The sequence below is a fragment of the Spinacia oleracea genome, chromosome 4 (assembly GCF_020520425.1).
Source record: "Spinacia oleracea cultivar Varoflay chromosome 4, BTI_SOV_V1, whole genome shotgun sequence".
In the NCBI taxonomy this organism is placed as follows: Eukaryota; Viridiplantae; Streptophyta; class Magnoliopsida; order Caryophyllales; family Amaranthaceae; genus Spinacia; species Spinacia oleracea.
The window spans coordinates 186,223,477-186,246,003 of NC_079490.1; the positions used below are offsets into that span (position 1 = coordinate 186,223,477).

Sequence of the window (22,527 nt, forward strand, 5' to 3'; positions counted from 1 at the left end):
TCCTAACTATGGTAAGTTACCTAATGTGTACCTAGGGTTTAGGTAACTGAGTTGTACTATATATACGTGTGTTATTAATGAGAATGATACGAGATTACACAATATTTGACAGTAACCCTAAACATCAAGTTACTATACAACAATTCCCTAGTGAAAGGCACGGCTTTTGTTCCTTCTTCATTAGTCTCAACGCGACACTTTTGAATAATTTTATCGACATAAAGACTTTGATCCGTCTCAACGATACTAGTAAGATCCTTACAATCCTTATCAAATGGTAGTGTAAGTCCCAATTGATTCATAGGTTCAACAAGTGAACATTCACATTCAAAATTGAATTTAGGTATCAAAAGTGTTTTAATTTGCTTATATGTGAGATTTATTTTGTCCTTGAACATGTTTGAATCCATTTCAATGATTTTATCCAATAAATTTGGCAACCCGTCCATTGTTTTTGGAAGGAAAATGTACATCGAAAAGCTCCTTTTCGTTAATTTCACCCTTATTCGAGACTTCTTCTTCGTATAGCATTCTAAGAATTTGACATTCTTCAAAGGTACCATAGTCATAATGTGCGCCAATGATTTTCAAGAAGGGAACTCGAACTTTAATTTGTTTCCATTGAGCAAGTAAAAGTCTCGATCTTTAGTTTTCTCTTGTTTGAATTTCTCAACCCAAGTTCCTTTGAAGTATAAAGCATTAACCAAAAGCAAGATTATGTCATTAGAAAGTGCATCTTTTGAAAGGAGATTTTTGATAAAACCTTTTGAGACTTTTTCAGCCCATACGTTTACTTCTTTTACCACTTCATCAACCTTCAAATTGGAAAAAAAATATATATATATACACGTAATTAAAATTTCAAAAAGTATAAAGGAGGATAAAACAAGGAAAAAATAATTAAATCATGTAAATAATACACAAAAGTTACATTAATTCATCATATTTTTCAATTTGCATTAATAAGTGAACAAATTTTAAAACAATTGTACAAATAAAATTATAATTTTTTCAAAAATAGATAATAAAACGAGTAATACATTTACTCGTTCCGTTCTTAAATATTAGTCTTATTTTGACTTTTCAAAACGTTTCAACTCAATATTTAAACGTAAATATCTCCATGTACGTTAGAAAAATATAAAAATTAATATTGTTAAACTACACATCAAGACGATCAAAATAAGATCTCACATACATATTGGAAAAGAAATTAGAAGATTCAATTGTGAACAGTGTCAAGAATAAAAAAAAGGACTAATATTCGAGAACAGATAAAGTACCTGATTCACAAAATCAACCTCCTTAGCTTCAACCTTGTACAAATCCTTCAAAACTTTTTGGAACGAAGAGTTTAAGGTGTAGTATCGATTAACCCACAAAGCATTAACGAAAGAGACTCCTAGTCCATCACCATCATTTGGTTCCTTGAGAACGTCGGCTAATATAGACGCCACGACATTAAAGTTATCGGTACCTTGGTACCCAAGTAACTCAATCAACTGGTCTAGGGTTCGACCCTTTGCACCAAGGGCTATTATGTTAAGCACCGTGTCGATGGAGATCGGAGAACATACGACATTCTTAGGACCACCGTTAGCGGTGGTTGTGAGACTTTGTTGCAAGATTTTGTTGGCCACTTTTAAGCTGAATTTCATGGTGAGGCGGCCGTCATGGGAGATTTCCGAGTAGCGGCGGTGTTCAGTGTCCATTGACATGTTTGTGTATTGTTTGAGAATCGAATAATTAGGTTGGATTGATCTGTAATTCTATGTTTTTATGTTTTATGCTAAATTCTATATAGAGCGGAATTGTTTTAATTATAGAAGAAACCCACATTGCCTTGCCTACCAAGCTAAGTAAAATTACCTTCCTAGTTCCTACAAAACTCCTACCAAACTAATGCCATAATATTCACAATTAATATGTTTATATAGAAAGAAATATATTTTTCATGATTCTTCTCTATAATCTAAGATTTTGTGAATAACTGGGATAGATTTTGGAACCTTACGCTTTGGTAGTATTTATACTTCCATTTAAAATATTTGCATCATTTTAAGTTTCGCGTTTATAATCTAAACACATGACTTTCGCCATTAATACAATAATACTTATAATATAATATAATACATTGACACAAATTAACCCAATAACATTTATTTTTTCGTATTTATATTAATAGATGTTTGTGTAAAAACTCAATCTAACACTCTTGTCAAGATACAAGGACGACTGAAGAGTATGTTTGAAATCCTACTGAGAATACAAAAGAAAATGAGTGGAGAAAAGTGGGAATGTGAAAAGTCTCACATGTCAATGTTTATATTTGGGGACTTGAGGGAAACATTTGTGTAAGAAAGCATGTGAGTGGCATGGGTGGACACACAACACGCGTGCGCAGGCCATGGGCCTTGGTACCTGGCGAATGCGGTTCGCGGACGTGGGTTTTGTGGGCCGGGTTATTTTTTTGGTCAAAAGTGGGTTTAATTAATTCTAACGGGCAGAAAGAATTAATCAAACCACTAATCCCGTAACTGTCCCATTAACCCCACTAAATGTCGTTTTAACTGTCTCATTAACCCCACTAAATGCCGTTTTAAGTTTTAACTACCCGTTAATTATCCAGTAAACGTGGTATCTCCCACTACTAGCCGTTTATGGCTGTTGCAGCCCTCCTATAAATACATTCCTTCTGTTTCCCATAAACACACCACTTACAGAAATCTTTTTCTCAGTATTCTCTCTCAAATTCTCAAATACTGTTCTCATTTTTCTAGGCAAATATTCTGGTCTCCAACCTAGGCTTGTGAGTGCACACAAACCTTGGTGTCGTGTTAACCCTGTAAGGCAACCGCAAATGATCTACGGCGCGACAAGTGTTCAGTTCGTACATGCGTATTATCCAGCTAACTTGTTCCAATTATTTATTTAGCTAACAGTACACTACACTACAAGTTTAGCGAAAGAGGTTATGAACAAAATTTGCATTTTTACAAAGCCTAATCATGCATGTCTTTGCCTACCAAGGTAACTAAGTAAATATGGAGTAAATTAACTAGGAAATATGGTGGGTTGAACTTGAAAATATAAACTAAAGATCGAAGACAAATTGACTCTTCGATTTGATTGATGTTCGGTTGATAATTCGTAACCAATTGATTAACATGGAATTACGTACATAGTTACATTCGATCAAAGTTAATTTGTTTGATAAAGGGTTACGTTATTAATCATTAATCACATTAAGGGGTGTAAGGCACGTAAGAAGGTGAGTATGCAATTGAGTAATCCACCGACGGCGAGCACGTTGGTGAGTAGACAGGAGACGACGGAGGCGATTCAACCGGAGACTTGGACAGCGACTCCTCAACCCGAACGGGAGATGATAGAGTTATGAGAAAGCTTGAATATATTGCATTGTATGAATTACATAATATAGCTATAATAGTAACAACTAACCTAGCTTAATCCTAGGAATTAGAGATATTCTTTGACTAACAATTAGGGATTTACATTGACAAATAACCTAAATGCAAGGAGTAATATTAGGGATTACAATAACTATAATATTGACTAAGATGTACTACGTATTACGTATATCTTCTACAGGAGACGCCGGTGGCGGTGGCGGTGGCGGTGGTATGAAGACAGGAGATGGTAAAGAGTACTTGGGAGACCAAGACGAATAAGAAGCTGGATTATGATCATCAGGTGAAGAAGTGGTGGTGCAATGAGGGTAATAATACGCGCCGCAGTAATTGGGTGATACCGGTGAGTAAAAAGGCGACGAAGGTGAGTAAACTCGGAGTTCACCTGGTGGTGATGACGTGGACTGATGATCAAAGGGTGAGGTAGAAATTAAGACATTGCGGTAATTTGGTAATTGACGGTGGTAATTTTGTGGTTTTGGGGGTAATGTTGGGGGTTGATGAGAGCGAAATGGCGGTGGATGGTGGTAGCGGGGTGGTGTATAGGGTGGAGGACTATAATACTGGTGGTAGTTATGGTGGTGGTTGTGGTGTCGGTAGGGCTGAAAAGACCTCATTATGTTGGGGGTAATTTGATTTTGGTTTTTAAGTTGTTGATAAATGAGAGAAAATTTGCACCGCTCTTGTTATATTTATAGACAACGAGGGAGGGGTGTTGTGGCGGTTTGTTATGGGCCACGTGGGCCAGTAGAGATATGGGCCGGCCTCATTGTCGATTAGTTACATGACTATAACGTGTAATTTCTAATTTGTTGTTATGGTCGACTTATTTTGACTTATTTTAGACAAAATAAGTTTAGATAAGTTCAGTTAAGTTCAGCTAAATTCAAATAATTTCAATTAAGTTCAGATATATAAGTTCAACAAAAATAAGTTTTTTCAGACATTTTCACACACAAATAAGTTTCTTTCAGACAAAATAAGTTTTTTTCAGATAAAATAAGTTCAGTTAAGTTCAGATAATATAAGTTCAGTCAAAATAAGTCTAATAGAACGGAGCTTTTACACACACAAAATAATTCTAGGATTTAATGTCCAAATGCATATCATATACGAAGTACTTCCTCCGTTCTTATTTACATGACACAATTAAATTTTGGACATTATTCACACAAGCTAATTTGACTGTAATTTGACATTGCTTTAGTTGCAACCTTTCCCAAACTAAGGCTATTTTATTAGCATCAAACAATTTGGTAAAAAAAACGAATGGCCAAAGATGCAACTCAATGTTTTTGAGCTCTATAAAAATTGGTTCAACTCTTGAAGGTATAAGTTACAGACAATACTTTAGGTAAGTCACAAATACTAAAAACGATATACACAACGATATTGTCCCACGACATTGCTATACAACAAAGGGTACGTAAAATCATGATTGTTCAAGTTCCGCGGCTAATGCTTATGCGCGTAGCAAGAAGAGACCGAACATATTAGAATCAAATCGGATAGATGATAGCTTCTTTTATTGGCCCAAGATGTTTGCTATCGACTTGTTGAGGTTCCTAAACAGCTCCTCTCTGTGATAAACAAAACAACACCCCAAATTCAAAATTATGCAGATTTGATGCAGAAAAATCAGGCAATGTGTAATATAAGGATGAAGAATAGCTTATGAATGGGACTTTTTCTCACCTATCAGGCTTGAACAACAAATACCGGTAAACAAACCACTGCAAAAAAAAAAAAATCAATTATGCAATGAGAAGTTTTACATAAACAAACCAAACAGGATCTAAAATGTAAATACATTCTAGGATTGCTGCTAATCTGTTATACATGGCCTTTTCCCCTCTTTTCTTATGTCTTAATTCATTTCTCTAAACAAAAAGGCGGTGAATAGAAGGATTATTAGACATCAAGTCGATTAAAACAATAATTTTTTCTATCAATGTCAGAAAATTAGACAAAGACATAATCTTACAGTAAGAAACTGAGTCATTATCTTACAGTAAGCCGAGCTATATAGACACCCCTGAGCTCTAAAATGGGGAGTATTAAAGATGGATGTGGGCCTAAACGGGTCGACCTGAGCCAGGCCCACTCGGCTTCGGGTCGGGCTGAAAAGTTCAAATAGGGCCCATGCCAACGGGCTCTCGTGTTGGGCTAGGCCATCGTGCCTAAGCCTAATTTTACTAAATTTAGCGTGCTTTTTCCCAAAAAAATTGGCCCAGGCCTGGCCCACGACTCCGTGCTCGTGTTGGGCCGGGCTTTTTTCGTGCCCGGCCCAAAGCCATCTTTAGGGAGTATAAGGCTTTTGAAGATCAATGGCAGATAAAAAGTTCAGAGTACTAATTTTGGAGTAGCAGAGTTGGTTATAGATGGTCGATTACTAAGTCATGGTTAAAAACATACTTGTAAGCAACATAATAGTTAATACTTACCGAAGAGAACAGTATCCCTACAAATTCCAAGAAACCTGGAATTACAGGAAGCTTGTCGACTGCCTGTTGATACAGAATTAGCAAAGAGTTAAAATAAGGAGAATCTAGCCGTAATTTAAAGCCATATAGCTGATTGGCTGCAAATAGTTAAGATGGCAACAAGATCCACTGCAATAGATTGAGATTCTAGACTTCTAGTTCACCTCTAACCAGGTGTGTTTTAACAAATAATATATGGTTTCAGGATTTGGTAATGAAAAGAAAAATATGGTGTAATCATAATCACAACTATAGAAGAAAGTTACAGTTCATGATAAATGATTATGAATCACAAAAAAGTGAATCATAAGTATTGAACTTGACTAGAAACTAAAAAAACCAAGCTGAAGTGAAGTTAATCCAATTGAAAACTTCTAGTCAATTTCAATTTAGTTATGGAAGTAATCCATGATAACCCTGAGATTTAGCAAAATTCTTAGATGAACTCCCTGATTCTGCAAACTTACCTAAGCAAATAAAAGGTTTCGGTAAAAGACTTGAATTTTTTTGGAAGAAAGATCTTTTATTGGATAGTTACACCAAATCACGTAACAGTGTCACGATTCTCATGCGCGAATGCAACATTTTGGGAGCTTGATTAATGGATGCATGATTCATCAACATTATACAGAACAACGACAATAATACAAGAAAGATGTCAACTTGTGTAAGATTATCTATAGACTTCTCCACTATGTTTTATGATTCTTATTTTACAGTCTTTATTCACCTTCGCACTAATCTACAATGTTTTCTATGCATCTAAGTATGGAAATTGTTCACCAAAAACCAATCAACAGATTATTGGTGTTAAAATTTTAGTTACTATCAGATTGAGAACTCCTAATCGGAGCAAAATAAAAGAGTACAATAATAGATTAATAGTTCAGAGTACACATATACTCTCAACACAATCACTAAGCGGAGTTCACATCTTAATCTCACATAATGCAAAGTAAAATTTCCATGGCACTTACCGCAATGACATTTAATGAAGCCCAGAACGCAATAACGGCTGTCAACCCCAAACCTACAACAGCAATTCGATCTTCAGGGTCATCCCACTGCATCAAAGAATAGTCTAAATTAAATGCACAAAAAATGTAAACTAACATAATGTTAGGTAATTGGTATTACTTCTAAGTTCTAACTGGTTTATTGTGTTAGATACGCTCAAGTAAAAGCAAAGTTTACATTAGAATTTGGGGAAGGATTCTTAATACAGCAAAAACTATGTTACCATGGAGTGAGGGGAGAACAGAAGGAAATGGGGGTGAGAGAGCAGGATCAAAGAGTATGGTGCAAGAAGGTGCTCACAAGATTCTGAACAGATTCGACAACACTCAGAGACGTCGAAGAATCAGAGCTGTCACTTGTTGCTCTCACTACAACCGCCACACGACCTCGTGTTTCTGAAAAGAAGCAGCCATCAAGGTAAACAAGAAATTCAAAGGTTACATGATTCTGAAAAAGGGAAATTTCTTTGTGAATAATTGTACATAAACAATAGGTCATGAACACGCTATGTGAAACACGAGCTTGAAAAAGGATCTCTAATACATAAACGACATGGAAGAAATGCAATAAGGATGGCACCATTGATGGGGTCTGGGAAGGTCCAGCACCAGATTTCTTAAGCCTTATTCTTAACCAGTTGAAACTAGTAGTTTTTGGCATAAAATACATAAATTGTGAAAGAACCAAACCATTAGTGGAAAGTCCACATTACAGCCAAACAACTCAAGTGGGGAAAAAAAAGTGCTACAGGCGAAACCAAACCCATTTGCTAATACATTTTCCATCACTCTAACCATAATCTGTTGCAACATGTGCAGGATCTTTATGGTCTGATATTTGGCAGCTTCATCAAACACTTCCATATCATTCAACAGTTTCAAAGTGTTACAGATAGAATATAAAGTATTCAAAGCCCGTTGTTGCATGACTAACCAACAGTACTTCCCCTCCCCTTCACATGTTCAGTTCCTTTAAGGACATGGACTCAGACTGTAATTTTGACTTTCCTCATAAACACATAGCTATTACAAGGTTGATACCACGAAGAGGGGTGAACAAGCTCATGAGAACCAACCATACAATTACTTCCCCACCCAAGAGATTGGGCCATGTTTGGAGTTGCAGGAACCAGAAGAACAAAACTTCAGATTTTGCTATCTTGTTAATGCCATTTGATACATCTAAATTCTACTACCAAACAAGAGCGATGCAGGAAAGTTATTTTGCACTATATTACATTAAACGAGGGATGATAAGCTCGGAAGGGAAGAGATTCTGTTCCAGAATGTCTGTTACCACGCTCTGGTCATGGAAATTCTACTGTTAACTAAATGCCAGAGGTTAAGCATAAACCATTTTAACAAGGCATTAGGAGAGCCAGAGCATTTTTCCTCAAATTTGTAAAGGGGGCTCAAGAATATAATATATTAAAATCAATCCTTGTCCTACAGTCTATATTATGCATATTGCTATTTTCTAGATACTAAGAACCATTATCAATAAATATGGTGCTTAGTATAATAGTATCTATAAATATCCCCTCATAAAGAAGAAACACCATAACAATAGATATAGAGTACCCTAGTAAGCATAGATGCACCAACAGTAGTAAAAGGATTTAAGATGTATCCTCAACCCTCAACTACACTTCATGTGTTGAAATAAAATTTGAGATAAAGAAGATAATGTCAAGCAGGGGCGGAATTAGGGGGGGGGGGGGGGGGGCATGTATTAAATATATACTATAAAAGCACATGTCTAGTATAGCTCAAGTGGTTATTTTCCTTAAAAATTGGAGGTGTAAGGAGGTACAAGGTTCTATTCTTAGCTACCTCAATTTTATACTTAGTTTTCTTATTTTATTTTTGTTTTTCAATGTTATAAAAATTATATGTTAAAATCTGGCCCCCCCTATGTATAATTTCTGGTTCCGCCACTGATGTCAAGCCTACAAAAGCTTCCATGAAAGCTTTTCCTACTTCCCTATACAGTGTCATTGTCTAATCCTCTGCCTTTTTAGTTATCCATGATGGTCAACTTCTCTTTCTAATCTTCCATGTCTGACTTCGTTGCTCTGGCGCCGTTTAAGCCAGTAAAACAAATTCTTGTGGTGTACTTACACACACACACACACTGCACTCAGATAATTTTTTATTATGTGCTTGCTATCTTGTTAAAATTGTCTACATTAATGCTCTGTTTGGTTCGGTGTAAAATATTTTCAGTGTAAAATGATTTTCATGGAAAACAATTTACAATGAAAAACACAATTCCACAATTAGTTTTCCGTTGTTTGGTTCCATATATGAAAAATGATGAAATGAAAGGGAAAGTAAGTAGGTAGTGAGAGGAGTGTACAAGAGAGATAAGGAAAAGGAAGGAAAAGGAAGGAAAACACTTTTCTCTTCATTTTGAAGGGAAAATGGTTTTCCATCATTGGGAGAGCAATATTACCCCTAGGGAAAATGGTTTTACACTCTTTCGCAAACCAAGCAATGTAAAATTAAAAAATAGAAGAAAATTGTTTTCCATGAAAATGTTTTACGCCCTACCAAACGGAGCCTAAGAGTCATATGAGAACTGTTGACATCCCTCCCTGCCTATAATCAATTTATTAGTGACGGGAGAAGAGCTAAGAAACTAAGTAGTCCCTCAATAGAATGATAACCAAATCAAAAGGAAAACTCAACCATGTAAACATCAAGCAAATCTACTTCGTAATCCAGCTGGCCCAGTTGAATTAAATTGGCATCAAACCATCTAAAAAGTTACAGGTTCTCACCAAACTGCACGGATTGCTTAAGAGTCACAGTGGAGCACAATAGGTGTTGGAGTAGATCAAATCATCAAAGACAACACTTGGAAATCATACGCATGTTGTAAGATTTCGGTACCTTTATTCTTCCCCATTTACCCCCTAACAAAACTGAGGAATCACCAAAAGACATAACCAAAGCTAAGAAGTTGAATCACATGACACTGACATAAAAGTTGAACAGATGAGATGTAAGTAGCCAAGTTAAAAAAACCTAGAACAGAATAAGCTGAAAATATCAAACAATCCCAGATGTTCAAAACCTGAAACCATCAGAGCTTATATCAAAATTACTAATCAAACGACTCAAACAAGACGATATCTATTAGTGGTGAACCTAATTCAGGTCGGGTAAAGCTTAAATTAGCTAATTGTAATTAAGAGGTCGAGCATTTATACATGCCACCCCCATTCCTATTTTTGTTCCCAAGTGCCACCAATAAAATTTGAAACACCATTGAAGGCTTGAACTTTAAAGCGTATCTTTCCTCCACATGCCTCAAACTTCAACAAAGAAGGCATCCAAAAACCAAAGGAATCAACAATCCAGTACAATAACAGCTAACATTACATTACAATTGATTTCCAAACACTACCTCCATCCGAATTTAGTTGTCACATTACTAGTTCGAATTATACCATCAACTTGACAATAAATTCCGAATCTAGGGAGTAATCATCACAAGCAAACAATTTGGGTATAATTTTTTGTCCAAATAGAAAGCAAGATGTTCATCCAATAATTCCCAATTTTCAGTAATAACACGTATCCAAAAATTAACCCAAATGGCCAAATACATAGAATAATTCATATCAGGAAATAAAAATAAAATATAAATAAGAAATTCACCTGGGAATGCAACAACTGGGAAATTTGAAGTGGGTTTCAAGGAGGGTTTTGCACCATTAATCAAAATGGGGAGAGAAAGATTTGCAATTATTGAAGCCATTGCCAGAAACCTGTAAACAAAGTGACAAACTTTAGATGAAATTCTACAAATTATACGAAAGAAAAACAGAGATTAAGAGAGTATTGAGAAGATAAGTTGCCTGTAGTATTGTTTTTTAGTAGAGTGAAATTAAGGAGAAAGAGAGAGTGTAAACCGGAGACGGGAATGGCCGGTGACAGTATAGAAATGGAAGAAGAGCGATTCATGGAATTCAAAGAGTTTGAGTGGCTCATATTCAACACACCTCAGCACATAACGACCCACAAATCCTAGCATGAAATCTTTCCCATCTTTTTTAGGGCTGTTACAAATCAGTTTCTTTCCGGTTTGGTTTGGTTCGGTTCAGCTCGGTTCGGTTAAAAAAATGTGCGGTTTTGAAATTATTTGAAAATCTAATCAAAAATTATATTTGGAGTTGGGTGTGGGCGTGGGTCGGAAGAACACGCGGGTTGTCTGAATCCGACACGATACAAACCCGTTGTAAATCTAGCGTCGCATTAGAGATACAACAATGGGACAAGGCTACAAGAGTCGTGCATGGACATCGATCATTTTGAAAACTTGGCACGAGCACCGTGGACTAACCTCACTTGACACACTTATTGTTTAAAATCTTATAAAACTAATAAAAGGTTGTTCCCTAACACAAAACAATCTCCTGGCTATCTTATGGGACAGGTCGTGCATGAGCCTCATTTATGAAAAGAGACACGAGTTAGGCACAACATGACATTCTCTTGGCCTGCTGGGGCACGTGGTTCACGGTCCAACACGTGCCTAGCTCTAACCACAATTTTGTAGTTTGGTTTTGTCGCTAAACCAACAAAAACAAAATCGTCTAGTTTGGATGATTTTTTTGGTTTATTTTTTTTATTTTGATATAACATATCATTATAAGTATTAAATATTAAATATATTTACTAAATCATTGAATAATTCTGGGTATAAAGCTACCTACCTTTACTAAATTGGCTTTTGTCTGCAATCTCAAAAGTAAGTTAAATATTATCTTCCTTCTATTGTGAAAGATGAACTTTAACCATTTAAATTCATGTCTACTCCAGACAGTTGGTGAAGTTAATTCCGTAGCATAAGAATTAGAGTTTGTGTTGATCAGTGAATACTGAAGGGTTCAATTTTAGAACAATGATAAAGGAATGAGCCTACTATTTCTTTGTAGCCATTGAAGTGCTATAACATGGTAAAACTATCCATATAATTCATATAACATTGAAAGTGTTACAAGTCATAACAAGGGTTGTGTAAGATAGGAGGGAGTCAAAATCATAGGCTAAAAAATCAATGAAATGGTACATGTTTTAATCGAAATGATACTCTGTTTTTAATGAGATTGTACTCTTTCTAACGAAATGGTACATGTTTTTTTTTCTATCGAATTAGTACTCTGTTTAACGAAATGGTACTCTTTTTTGAACCCCGCCCAGGCAATCCCCTTGATTGGCAAGATAACCATATCAATGGGTAATAAGGGAAGAATAATGTCAAAAAATGGCGCAATTTTTTTTTTTAAAAAAAAGCAAGGGGAACGGCAGTGAACTGACAAAAACAATGGCTGGTTAAGATTGTTAGGGTCGTTAGTTTTGAATCTGAACAAAAAATACCTCAACCAATCCCAATTATTCTGAAATTGCGCGTTCCTACTGTCAAGTGGACAAACCCTAATTACTATGTAGTGAAGAACCCAAAACAACCCACCTTCTATTTCTCCATGGCGGTGACGGACGAAGTGAAGCTTACGGCACCATACGGTCCAGGGAAATTACCAATCACCTCTGATGAGAAGCGCCTTGATGGAATCTCCGGCGACGGACATTCTTCAGTACATGTAATTATTGTGAAGTATAATTTTTTTTAATCAACACCCAAACATATTGTATATTCTATAAAGGCAGACTGTATATTCTACCTCCAATCATAATGTATATTCCATAAAGGAAGACTGTATATTCTACAACCACTCATATTGTATATTCTATAAAGCCAGATTGTATATTCCACACCCAATCACATTGTATATCTATAAAGGCAGATTGTATATTTCACACCCAATCATATTGTATATTCTATAAAGGAATACTGTATATTATACACCCAAACATATTGTACGGAGTATATTGTATGAAGGCATATTGTATACCCCGTATTCTACAACCAAGCATATTGTTCTTTTTGGAATTGGGAAAGATGGAAGAAGCTTCCCAAATTCTCTGCCTTTATGCTTAACCGCCCCAAACAAAATTTTAATGTTGTTCTTTTACTGTTGCTACAGTAAATTAACTTCTCCCCCCAAACTTCACGTTAACGGGAACGTTAACATTAGAATTGACCATCATCCATTAATTACTAGCCGACCCTTATTTTTCCGAAAAATAACTAAACTGCCCCTTGATATGGTTAATTCGCCAATCAAAGAGATTATTCGGAAATTTCTCCTCTTTTTTTAACGAAATGATACTTTTTTTTTTTAATGCTCACACGTCACAGCATGCCGCCTCAGCCGACCTCGATACAGGAAACCGACTAGAATCCAAGAAAATATTAGAGTATCCCGCGAAAAAAATAATGTACGTCAAAGGAAGTCCGCTAGGACCGCTACTAACAAAAATATACTTTTTCAATTAAAAAAAATAAAATAAATTTACTTACAAAAAAAAAGAGCGTTAACGGACGGTCTCCTCGAGCCGTCGCCGAAGACCGGCCATCATTGGCGATGAATTCCAGCTGCAGATTTTCCTTCGAACACTGGTAAACATCTTTTTCATCTTGATTTTACCTCAATTCCGATGATTTCAATTTGCAAAACTGTAACTTAATTTCAAATTGTCATTGTAAACTTGTTGCAATTCAGAAATTAGGGTTCTTTTCCTTCGAAAAAGAATCTTATTGCTTGCACAATCTCAATATTGAATACAAATTTTCATTTCAGAAGATATAATGAGTGTTAGTTCATTATGTTTATCAATGCTAGTTATTTGTTTTAATTGCTATATAGTCAAACCCTAGAGAATCCATATTTTTCTTTATTTGACAACATTTTTGCTGTTATTTAGGTTAGGTCAGTGGAATAGCATTTTATGATGTTGGTATTGCCATAGTGAGAATTAACAAACATCAATTTGGTACTGTTCCCTGTTACCCTATTCGCTAGTATGAGATTGGGTACGGGATCGCATTTCGCTACTTACCTTAGACCAAAATTGTACCATTTTCATGTTATAATTTGCCTTCTCGGTTCGCGGTTCGTGGGGTGATTAGAGAATTAGGTAACACTGGTACTGTTTGTCTGATCATCATGCTGTTGTGGCGATATCTCAGCAGTAGACGGCGTTGATAAAGGGATTATATTGCCCAGATTTGTAGTAATGATGGAGATATTCGTGAATGTGTTTGGACCAGAGAGAAATGGCGGTTGCGTGTTGCTGTTTGTATGCCCCATACTGGGTGTAGTATTCTTGATTATTGTATAATGGGGCATGGTTTGCAGAAAGGATGTCATGGTGAAGGATCGATGGGGTGACTCCGTGACGGGACGTTAACCATCAGAAAGTATTGATTTTGAGGAATGCAGTGGCTATAGGGGATATCTAGAGTAGTACTCAAACTGGTGGGTAGTTGACTGTTGTGAGATTCACTTTTAGGTTGATTACATAAACTTTCTTAAAAAGCGAGGCCTTTTGTACGGAGAAATACTTCTATAATCAAGTCCCAAAATATGATTAAATTAAATGAAGCATCTTCTAATTACTTCAATTGAGATTCTGCACAAGTGCTCCCATTTCAAAAATTTCATTGTTAAATCCTTCAGGTACTTTTGATTTGTCATGGTATAAATGTACTGTTAAGGTGGACAGTTGTGATGAATTCCTAGGAATATTGTAGATTTCTAAACTCTTCAAATGGACTGAAGGAGTATGCTATTAGCATGGTAGTTCATCCTATGCCTATTGGCCACCCAAGAGTTATGCTTCGTATATGTCATCATTCAAACATGTCCAGATGTTCTATTACCAAAACACCAGGAATTAGTTGATATGGTGAATATGCACTGTTAGTGGCTTCCTGTCTGTATTGATGGCTCCCTGGTATAGATGTTCAAATGAAATGTTGGAGAAACAGCGATGTCCTGCAGGTGCTTGGTCTCTTTTGGGTTTTAAATTGAATAATTGACAAGGGTATACATCAGTGATCGTGATTGTGAGATTTTCAGCATTACTTAGCAGAGTTTACCTTACGTGATTTCCCATGCGTGCCTGCATTGGTGCAGGTAATTTCTTTCCCATGGATACTTTTGAATTTATCTTAGCCCTCGGGTCTTTTTTATAACAACTTTTGCCATAATTTATACGAAGTATTTGTTTGTGTGACTCTTGCAAAAGTTTTGTCTGCCTGTTCTTGTAATAATGGTTGTGATTCAAACTTTGCTAAAATGAAATTTCTATGTGAAAAGTGCAGTCATTATATTTCAATCTCCCATGCTTGTGGATTGATCATGCCTTGTTCACATGAAGTGGTTGGTTTTTCTAGTTTCCGGAAAAAGAACTAGACTTTCATGCGAAGTAGTTTCTTTGACTCGTTATTATTGACGTTAGTTCACAGACGCTGAGTCCGCATTTTCAAAAACATTCTCTAGTATCTTCTTTCTATCCCCTCTGTTTCAATAGGAAGCTTTACTATAGTAAATTGTTAACAGTGTCGGAATCTGCCTTCTGCGTTATAATATATTCTTCTTATTTCCAATTTGGAACTGCTAGTAAGAAGAGAAACTACAGGACTGTGGTTATGCTGAATTATATGCAATTTGAAATCTCCCTACATTTTGTTGCTGGTTTGTTGACTGTCTATGTGTTGATGTGCCCCCTTAGCACGTGTGGTTGGATACTTGGATGAACAAATAGCTTATAGCTGTTAGATTTGGTCAATGGGCATCTATAGTGCTGTTGAGATTTAAGTTTGAGACTCTGGAGGATCTGACATCCTGCACTGTTTTGGTTTATGTCTACTAGATTCTTATTATTTTGGAAGCTTTTGTTTACATTTTGTCTATTCTTCCAGACTGTAATTCCTTAACCAAAAACTTTATCCTTGTGAATGCATGTTGCTTATATTTGAGTCTTCCATGCTGGTGGATGCTCATGCCTTGTTCATACAAACTTTGGGCTTTAACTTCGTAATGTAGTATTTTGAATTATCTGTATTGTTACTGGATACTCGGTAAGTCAGTAGCAATTGCTTCTATTATTTTTCCTCTTATATTGTTATTTTTGTTTTAGGATATTTCACTTCTTTTCTTGTAGTATCCTCCACCTCTTTCTACTAAAGATATATAGAGTAGCCTATGTGTTACTCTTGAGTACTTAGGAGTAAGAATTATGTAATGCATTGATCTAAGGGGAAGGGCACTTTAGGCAGTATTTTTACAAGTTAGTTATGGGTGTCTTGGGAAATAAGTTAGGGAGTTAGTTAGGGAAAGATTCTATAAATAGAGAAGATTATGGAGTTTTGTTTGTGAGATGATGAATATTGATGAGAAGTTTTGTTTAGGGAGTGTCCAGCCACTCGAAGGTCTGGGATTACAATCCACTAACTGCATAACTTATTTAATCGCATCAATTACAATCAACTATCAAATTTTCCCCCAAAATTTTTCTTCCTTATTACTATTGTCTGTTTATGCAATCTATTACAGATTGTGTACATCTGACAATATGAGATATATACTAGGTTACTATTGCTCTTCAATCAATAGTGATTGGACAAATACTTAAAATGTTGCGATTGCAAGAATTTATTTTTTGCATTGACTTTCAAATGTATGTATTTTCATTGGTCTTACATGTTGTCCATTTAAAAATCCTGGCTACCTGGACTTTACAATGATGTGGCCCATGGTGCTTGAGAAAGGAGCCTTTGTGGTTAGTGGTTACAACCTCTGACTACTATCTGCTAGATTGAGAGGAATTCAGTTAAGAGTTCGTGTGGCCTGGAACTGATCACTTGTATAATGGATTATGGAACACCAAGTCTAGTAACTAACTACTTTGTATCCACTATGAAATATTTGAAGAAAAACCAAAATTCGTTTTCGTAGAGATTTGTATTAGTTGTGATCCACGATTCGGATCACCGAATCCAATTTGGAAATGTGGATGGGAAAATACGGGAACACCTAGGATTTTCTTGGGTGTGATCACGATCAATGAGGTCCTTTAATATATTTATTGGTTTTAACCAACTGTCAAAATAATCCATAGGAACTACTCCCAGATTCTGTAAGTTTCTAAACCAGGTCCAATTATAAAAAATAAGATTTGCACCTGATATTGGACAGCAAAATAATTCAAAAGGAATTATTTGATATTCTACTAGGAAGTGGGAACATATTTCATTAACCTCCTTTATAGTTTATATGAAATAGGCCATTGGTACGTGCATCAAATGTTGCCACTGTGAACGTGTTGGTACCCACTATTAGAAATTGGATGAGTCGTCAATCTAACTCTGCATTTCCAGAATTTCAGGAAACCAATATTAGTTTTAGGTATTGCTGGTTTCGAATTGCTTGATAGTTTTTCTCCAACTTCTGAAGATAATAACAGAAATGCAACTTTCTTCGATTTCATTTGCATGTTCCAACATGTAGTACATGAGATTTAGTTGGAAGTGTTGGTCTTAGTGACACAACTTTACTTCCCATTTTGTAATGATGCTTTCCCCTTTCCAATTCTAACAACATAGAACTTCTGGATGTTTCCGATTGCCAGGAGGTGGAGGGGAAAAGGTGAAGAAGGCTTATGATGACTATTTGCACTTTAGCCGATCATTTACAGGATCTAATTCCAGTTTTTTGTTTGTTTGTGGTGGATTTTGCTAATTATGTTCTTTTCATTTACCATTTACAGATATCAGGTTCTTGGTGAAACTGCAGCATACTCAACGTACACACAGGGGTTTTTCTTTACCCCAGTGCCTGTAAAAGGTTTGTCTTGCTCATACTATTAATTGGACTTAACATTTCTGTCAATCCTATTCCACATGCACCGACACAGGCACAATGTATAAAATTCCCATGCGTACTTAAATAGGCAATAGTTTACCTTCTGTTCCAAAACATCTTTGCGATGTTTGCTTTCATAAATTTTTGGATGTGAGTCAGTAAACAGATTTCCCCACTAACTAATGACTCGGCCTCCAGGCCCTCCACTGTTGGACTGTCATTTATGTTCTAAACTTCAAGTCTTAATGTCTTTGGTTTCAAATTTACAAGAATATGCATATTCCATCCTATATTTTTTGATTAAATCTCTAAATCCTTTAACCATTGCTCATATCATTAGAAAATGTAGTGAATAATTAGGAAATGCATGTGTCTTGTGTTGTGCAAGATGTCCTGTTGCAGCATTTGGTATCTTCATTTCGAGCATGTTATCATGATTAGTGCTAATGCTTGCGATCAGAAATTGATATTTGATTACGGTTGCATATGGGAAATGGGCCTTAAGCAACTGGCATTTATAGGCCCACCCTCTAATGTTGTTGCTATATATTGAAGATCCACACTGCATTTGGCCCACTATATTGTGCAGTTCACATACTGCATTTTACATGTTTGTATAGTATTTAATGCTTGGCAACCTAGTAAATTCTGGTAATGGGATTAGGTTATGATTAGGAAATATTCATTGGAATATTGACTGAAGGGGACTGTTAGTTGGGAGGGGTAGATGATCTTTTGCGTACTTTAGCTTCATCAATTATGATCATTGTGAAAACTAAAAAAGCAAGATCACTTGTGGGAAATCATATCCCCATTTATGGAAAGATTAGATTAAAAATTGGAATTTAGTAAGATTAAAGGGAGTTTCGTGTCTGGAACTTTTGCTTGTTTTGCTACTCCTGCTAAGAAACACGGAATTTGCAGTTTGAGCTGAAGCTTAGTAGATATTGATTGTAATAAAAGATCGACACCTAAATTACCTTACTTAGACATTGAACAAGCATTAGTATTTGCTTAAACCGTTGTTTCTTTCACTATCCTACGCTTTCCCTTTTCTGGTGTAATCATCTGGATGGGTTTATGTTTTAATTTACAAGCTCTAATTTGTGCAAAGTTGCAAACATAACAACTTATGTACTTTCTTTGTCTCTGGTTTTCTTTGTTCTCAACTCTCAGTATTGTGTTGATGGTTGATCAGTGTCATTAGTTCATTACATATGCATACTTAATGTGCGGGTTTGGGATTAAATAAAATGCATAGGTGAATTAGTGTTTATGGACTGATGCTTAATGAGACCTCTTTTAGCTATCTGTTTTAATGCAGATAATTGAATTAGACTCCTTAGATAACCAATATTTCTTCCCAGTCCACAGCAGATATTCGTATTGCCTTTGCACCACGTCGATAAACACCTCCTTTGCAGCCTTGCAGGTGCAGACTCCTCTTCCTTTGTTTAGTTTTTATTTTTATTGTTGAGGGCGAGGTGACATCATACTTATAGGGTGTTATGTTATCAATTATCGAAAGAAAGGGCCTGAAAATTTTGTATAATCGGCTGTGGAAGGGAAATGGTGGTTTTGTGTTTTACTACCTAATCTTTTTTACTGTTGGATTTGTTTTCTGTCTTCTTCCGTTCCTTTCTCCTCCCCGTACAATAAAAAAGATCCCTTGCTTTTCTTCCTTTCCTTTCCTTCTCTCTGATCTCTCTTTTCCTAATTCCTAACACACTGCTAGTCCGAGCCTATAGGAGAATGAAACATCGGAAACTCTGTTGGCTGTGGTGATATGCAATGCCATCGTTAATTAGTATTAATGTTATTCAAGACCCTAATGAACCAACAAGGGTCGGCCTAATGGTAATTTTTTCATCTAACTACCTTGAGGGAACTTCGGGGTAAACATGGCTGTGGGCCGGGCCGGTCTGGCTTCGGGCCGAGCCCATAGCCGTGGGCCTAGCCAGATCGGGCCCATGCCAGGCCCATATTGTATCGGTCCGGGGCTGAGTCGGACGGAAAGTTCAAATCAAGGCCCAAGCCCGGGGTGCTTTCGTACCGGGCCGGGCCGTCGTGCCTAAAGCTAATTTTACTAAATTTATCGTGTTTTGTTGTGCCGGGTCGAGTCGTGCCGTGCCTTGTCGTGCTTTTTCCAAAAAATTAAGGCACAGGCTCGGCCCATGACTCTGTGTGCCCATGGTCGGGCCGTGCTTTTTTTGTGCCCAGGCCGGGCTTTTTCGTGCCGGGTCGAGTCAGACTTTGGGTCGGCCCGGCCCACAACCATCTTTACTAGTTCGGGGGTGGGGATTCCCTTACCCTTTCCTCACACTCCCAAATGGTACTGTCTACTGACTCAGGTTAGGTTGACCTATGTGGGGCTCCGACCCATTAAGGCCTTCTCCCTTAGACCCTTACCTACCAAAATATAAAAAGACGCGTATAACGTGTTGTAATGATCTAGAGACTAGAGGACGAGTGAGGTTTGATTCCGGACCACCCAATAATTTTCCAAAGTAGAAGAGATATTTCTTTGAGGGGATTAATTTTCAATAAATATGAAGGGACAAATGGAGGTTGAAGAATTTATTTCCTTCTGAAACTTTAGCCATTTTGGCCTGTGAGAGCATTATGTATGAATGACATATAATTGTACGGACACTCACTCATCAAAGCCCCCTTGTTCTTGTATGCCTGTTTTTCTCTGTTAAATTGTGTCCACATTGTTTGTCTTCTCTTTTCAGGCCCCTAAAAAAATCTCATCCACAATTATTCCACATTCATAATCATAATCATCAATCTCATAATCTCAAGGCATATAATTAAGTTTGGTACGTTGTTAGTTATTCATCTGTTTGTCCAAAACTACCGTCTCATCTAATTTTCAAGACATCGACTAATGAGTAATGACATGACTGTTTGTTGAACCTGAATGTCAAAGTTAGTTTCTTTCTTGAAAGGAAAACAAACTTTTAGAATGTTTATGATCAACTTAAGATCTTGCAAGTTTCTTCATCAATGATATTTAAGAAATTCCGTCACTGTATTCATGATTAGTCCCAATAATTTCTCATTAATTTCTTTTTGCTGGCTTCACTTATTGAGAAAATGTGAGATTTTCTCACTGAATTTAATTGCCAAGCAGGGTTTTAAATCTTGGATGCAGCCGCGATCATGATTAGTCATGGCATTCATTATTAGTTCCAATAATTGCCATTAATTTCTTTTTGTTAGCTTCACTTATTGATTAATTTTCTCATTTTGAATTTAATTGCCAAGCAGGATTTTCAAATCTTGGAGCCAACCGCGATCACGATAACGGTAACGGAAATCACAGTCGCGGTAACTGTTAAGATCAGAAATCTTTACCGTGTGACTGGGAGATTATTGATCCCTTAATAATAAATTCGCGATATTGGTCAATAAATTTCTGATCGCATTCATTAGTTAATAGCAAATTGATATCTTGAGAAGATGGTGATTGACCTTTTTGTAATGTTTGGTATATGATGTTCAAAATTGTTAGGTTTATCATTATGTGGAAGACTATAAGAAGGTGTTGAAAGCAAAGCAGAAAGCCACATACAGTTGGAAAAAGGAGAAGAGTGGGAAATTAATAAAAATTTGTGCACCAACTTACCCTTTTTTCCCATTAGATTAACTTAAATCTTTCATGGCGGTTGTTACATTTGATTATATTTTGTATTCTTTGATAATTACTAGATTTTCTTGTAAATCAATTACCGGTGTCTCGAAAAAAAAAATAATTTAAAATCAAGTATTAGTTAAATCGTTTAACAAAATACCTACTTCAATGTGATTGAGCAGGAGGGAGTCAAAACGCAGGCTGTTATGTTTTTACAATAAAATTGTACATGTTTTAACCGAAATGGTACATGTTTTTATCGAAATGGTAATCATGTTTTTATCGAAATGATACTCTGTTTAACGAAATGATACTTTTTTTTTTAATGAAATGGTAATCTTTTTAAATAAATGGTATATATTTGACGATGTGTTGTGTTTGCTCACACATCACAGCATGCTGCCTCCCTGAGCTCGATAGAGCAGTGGCTGAGGGAGGAGTTTAAGTGGGGTCACGTACGTTATCCCACTTGCAAAAAAAAAATATATATACCTACTTTTAGTTGATTTTTCAATAAAGTTTTTTAAAAATATTTAATTTCTGTTAATTTTTTTCATTAAATTTTTAGTGGTGAAACTTATCCTACTGCTTATACTTTTTAGATACACCACTGTTATTAAGCGGATTTTGGTTAATTTATGTTTTTTATTTACTACCGAGTCTTGTGCAATTAAGAATGTGGGTCTTACGGGCTTACCCATTTGTGTACCTTTTTTAGTTCTTTCCTTTTTCATTAATTTTCAACCACCTATTTGTTTTTTCTCATTTTCTCCTCGTGGGATTTGCATCTTCAAAGTATGCATGTAGAAATTTATGATGTCTAATGAGTTTACGTGGATGACTTTAGAAGGTTTATACTCTTTGTTATTTTTATTTTTTTTTTGTTAGCACCCGGTTCACCCTTAGGGTTAATCCGGATTCAGGGTGAGTTTTGGGTGGATAAGTTACAGTCCCCTCCCAATTATTGTTGCGGGGGATCGAACACGGGTCCTCCCTACCGGGTTCTACGAACTTTTCTATAAGGCGGTCTTACATAAAAGACCACCTTGATGTCATATAAGTTAAAGAATGAAATCAATTAGTTAAGCATTGTAACTAATTAGTTAAACACTAAAACCAATTAGTTAAGTAATGAAACTAATTAGTTAAGCACTAAAACTAATTAGTTAAGAAATGAAA

General features: G+C 36.1%; 3 protein-coding genes and 1 long non-coding RNA gene across 5 annotated transcripts; 1 reads left to right on the forward strand and 3 right to left on the reverse strand.

The window, feature by feature from the left end:
* Positions 1 to 303: 303 nt before the first annotated feature.
* Positions 304 to 1,762, reverse strand: LOC110801737 (serpin-ZX-like). The gene is made up of 2 exons (XM_056843304.1): positions 1,284 to 1,762; positions 304 to 815 (listed from the first exon to the last, which is right to left on the reverse strand). The coding sequence occupies exons 1-2, from the start codon at positions 1,716 to 1,718 to the stop codon at positions 588 to 590; spliced, it is 663 nt and encodes a 220-aa protein (XP_056699282.1). The 5' UTR covers positions 1,719 to 1,762; the 3' UTR covers positions 304 to 587.
* A 1,824-nt stretch (positions 1,763 to 3,586) lies between these two features.
* LOC130472261 (extensin-like) lies at positions 3,587 to 4,048 on the reverse strand. Its single transcript, XM_056842790.1, has one exon. The coding sequence runs from the start codon at positions 4,046 to 4,048 to the stop codon at positions 3,587 to 3,589; it is 462 nt and encodes a 153-aa protein (XP_056698768.1).
* A 663-nt stretch (positions 4,049 to 4,711) lies between these two features.
* LOC110801752 (protein CURVATURE THYLAKOID 1C, chloroplastic) lies at positions 4,712 to 10,987 on the reverse strand. 2 transcript variants are annotated; one of them, XM_022007164.2, is made up of 7 exons: positions 10,851 to 10,987; positions 10,597 to 10,706; positions 7,232 to 7,326; positions 6,892 to 6,978; positions 5,876 to 5,938; positions 5,127 to 5,164; positions 4,712 to 5,011 (listed from the first exon to the last, which is right to left on the reverse strand). In XM_022007164.2, the coding sequence occupies exons 1-7, from the start codon at positions 10,970 to 10,972 to the stop codon at positions 4,957 to 4,959; spliced, it is 570 nt and encodes a 189-aa protein (XP_021862856.1). In that variant the 5' UTR covers positions 10,973 to 10,987; the 3' UTR covers positions 4,712 to 4,956. The 2 variants fall into 2 exon arrangements, with proteins under 2 accessions (XP_021862856.1, XP_021862857.1); XM_022007165.2 differs by having other exon boundaries at positions 10,797 to 10,955.
* Positions 10,988 to 13,303: 2,316 nt separating this feature from the next.
* LOC110801749 (uncharacterized) lies at positions 13,304 to 21,492 on the forward strand. The gene is made up of 3 exons (XR_002536993.2): positions 13,304 to 13,462; positions 17,617 to 17,693; positions 20,985 to 21,492. It is a non-coding gene; the product is annotated as an uncharacterized lncRNA (long non-coding RNA).
* Positions 21,493 to 22,527: the final 1,035 nt, after the last annotated feature.

Coding starts and splice junctions, on each gene's coding strand:
- LOC110801737 (XM_056843304.1), bottom strand. CDS start 1,718: ATGTCAATGGACACTGAACACCGCCGCTACTCGGAAATCTCCCATGAC. Junction 816..1,283: donor AGGTTGATTTTGTGAATCAG/GTACTTTATCTG, acceptor TCCAATTTGAAG/GTTGATGAAGTGGTAAAAGA.
- LOC130472261 (XM_056842790.1), bottom strand. CDS start 4,048: ATGAGGTCTTTTCAGCCCTACCGACACCACAACCACCACCATAACTAC.
- LOC110801752 (XM_022007164.2), bottom strand. CDS start 10,972: ATGCTAGGATTTGTGGGTCGTTATGTGCTGAGGTGTGTTGAATATGAG. Junction 10,707..10,850: donor ACCGGCCATTCCCGTCTCCG/GTTTACACTCTC, acceptor CTTTGTTTACAG/GTTTCTGGCAATGGCTTCAA. Junction 5,939..6,891: donor CTTCATTAAATGTCATTGCG/GTAAGTGCCATG, acceptor CTGTATCAACAG/GCAGTCGACAAGCTTCCTGT.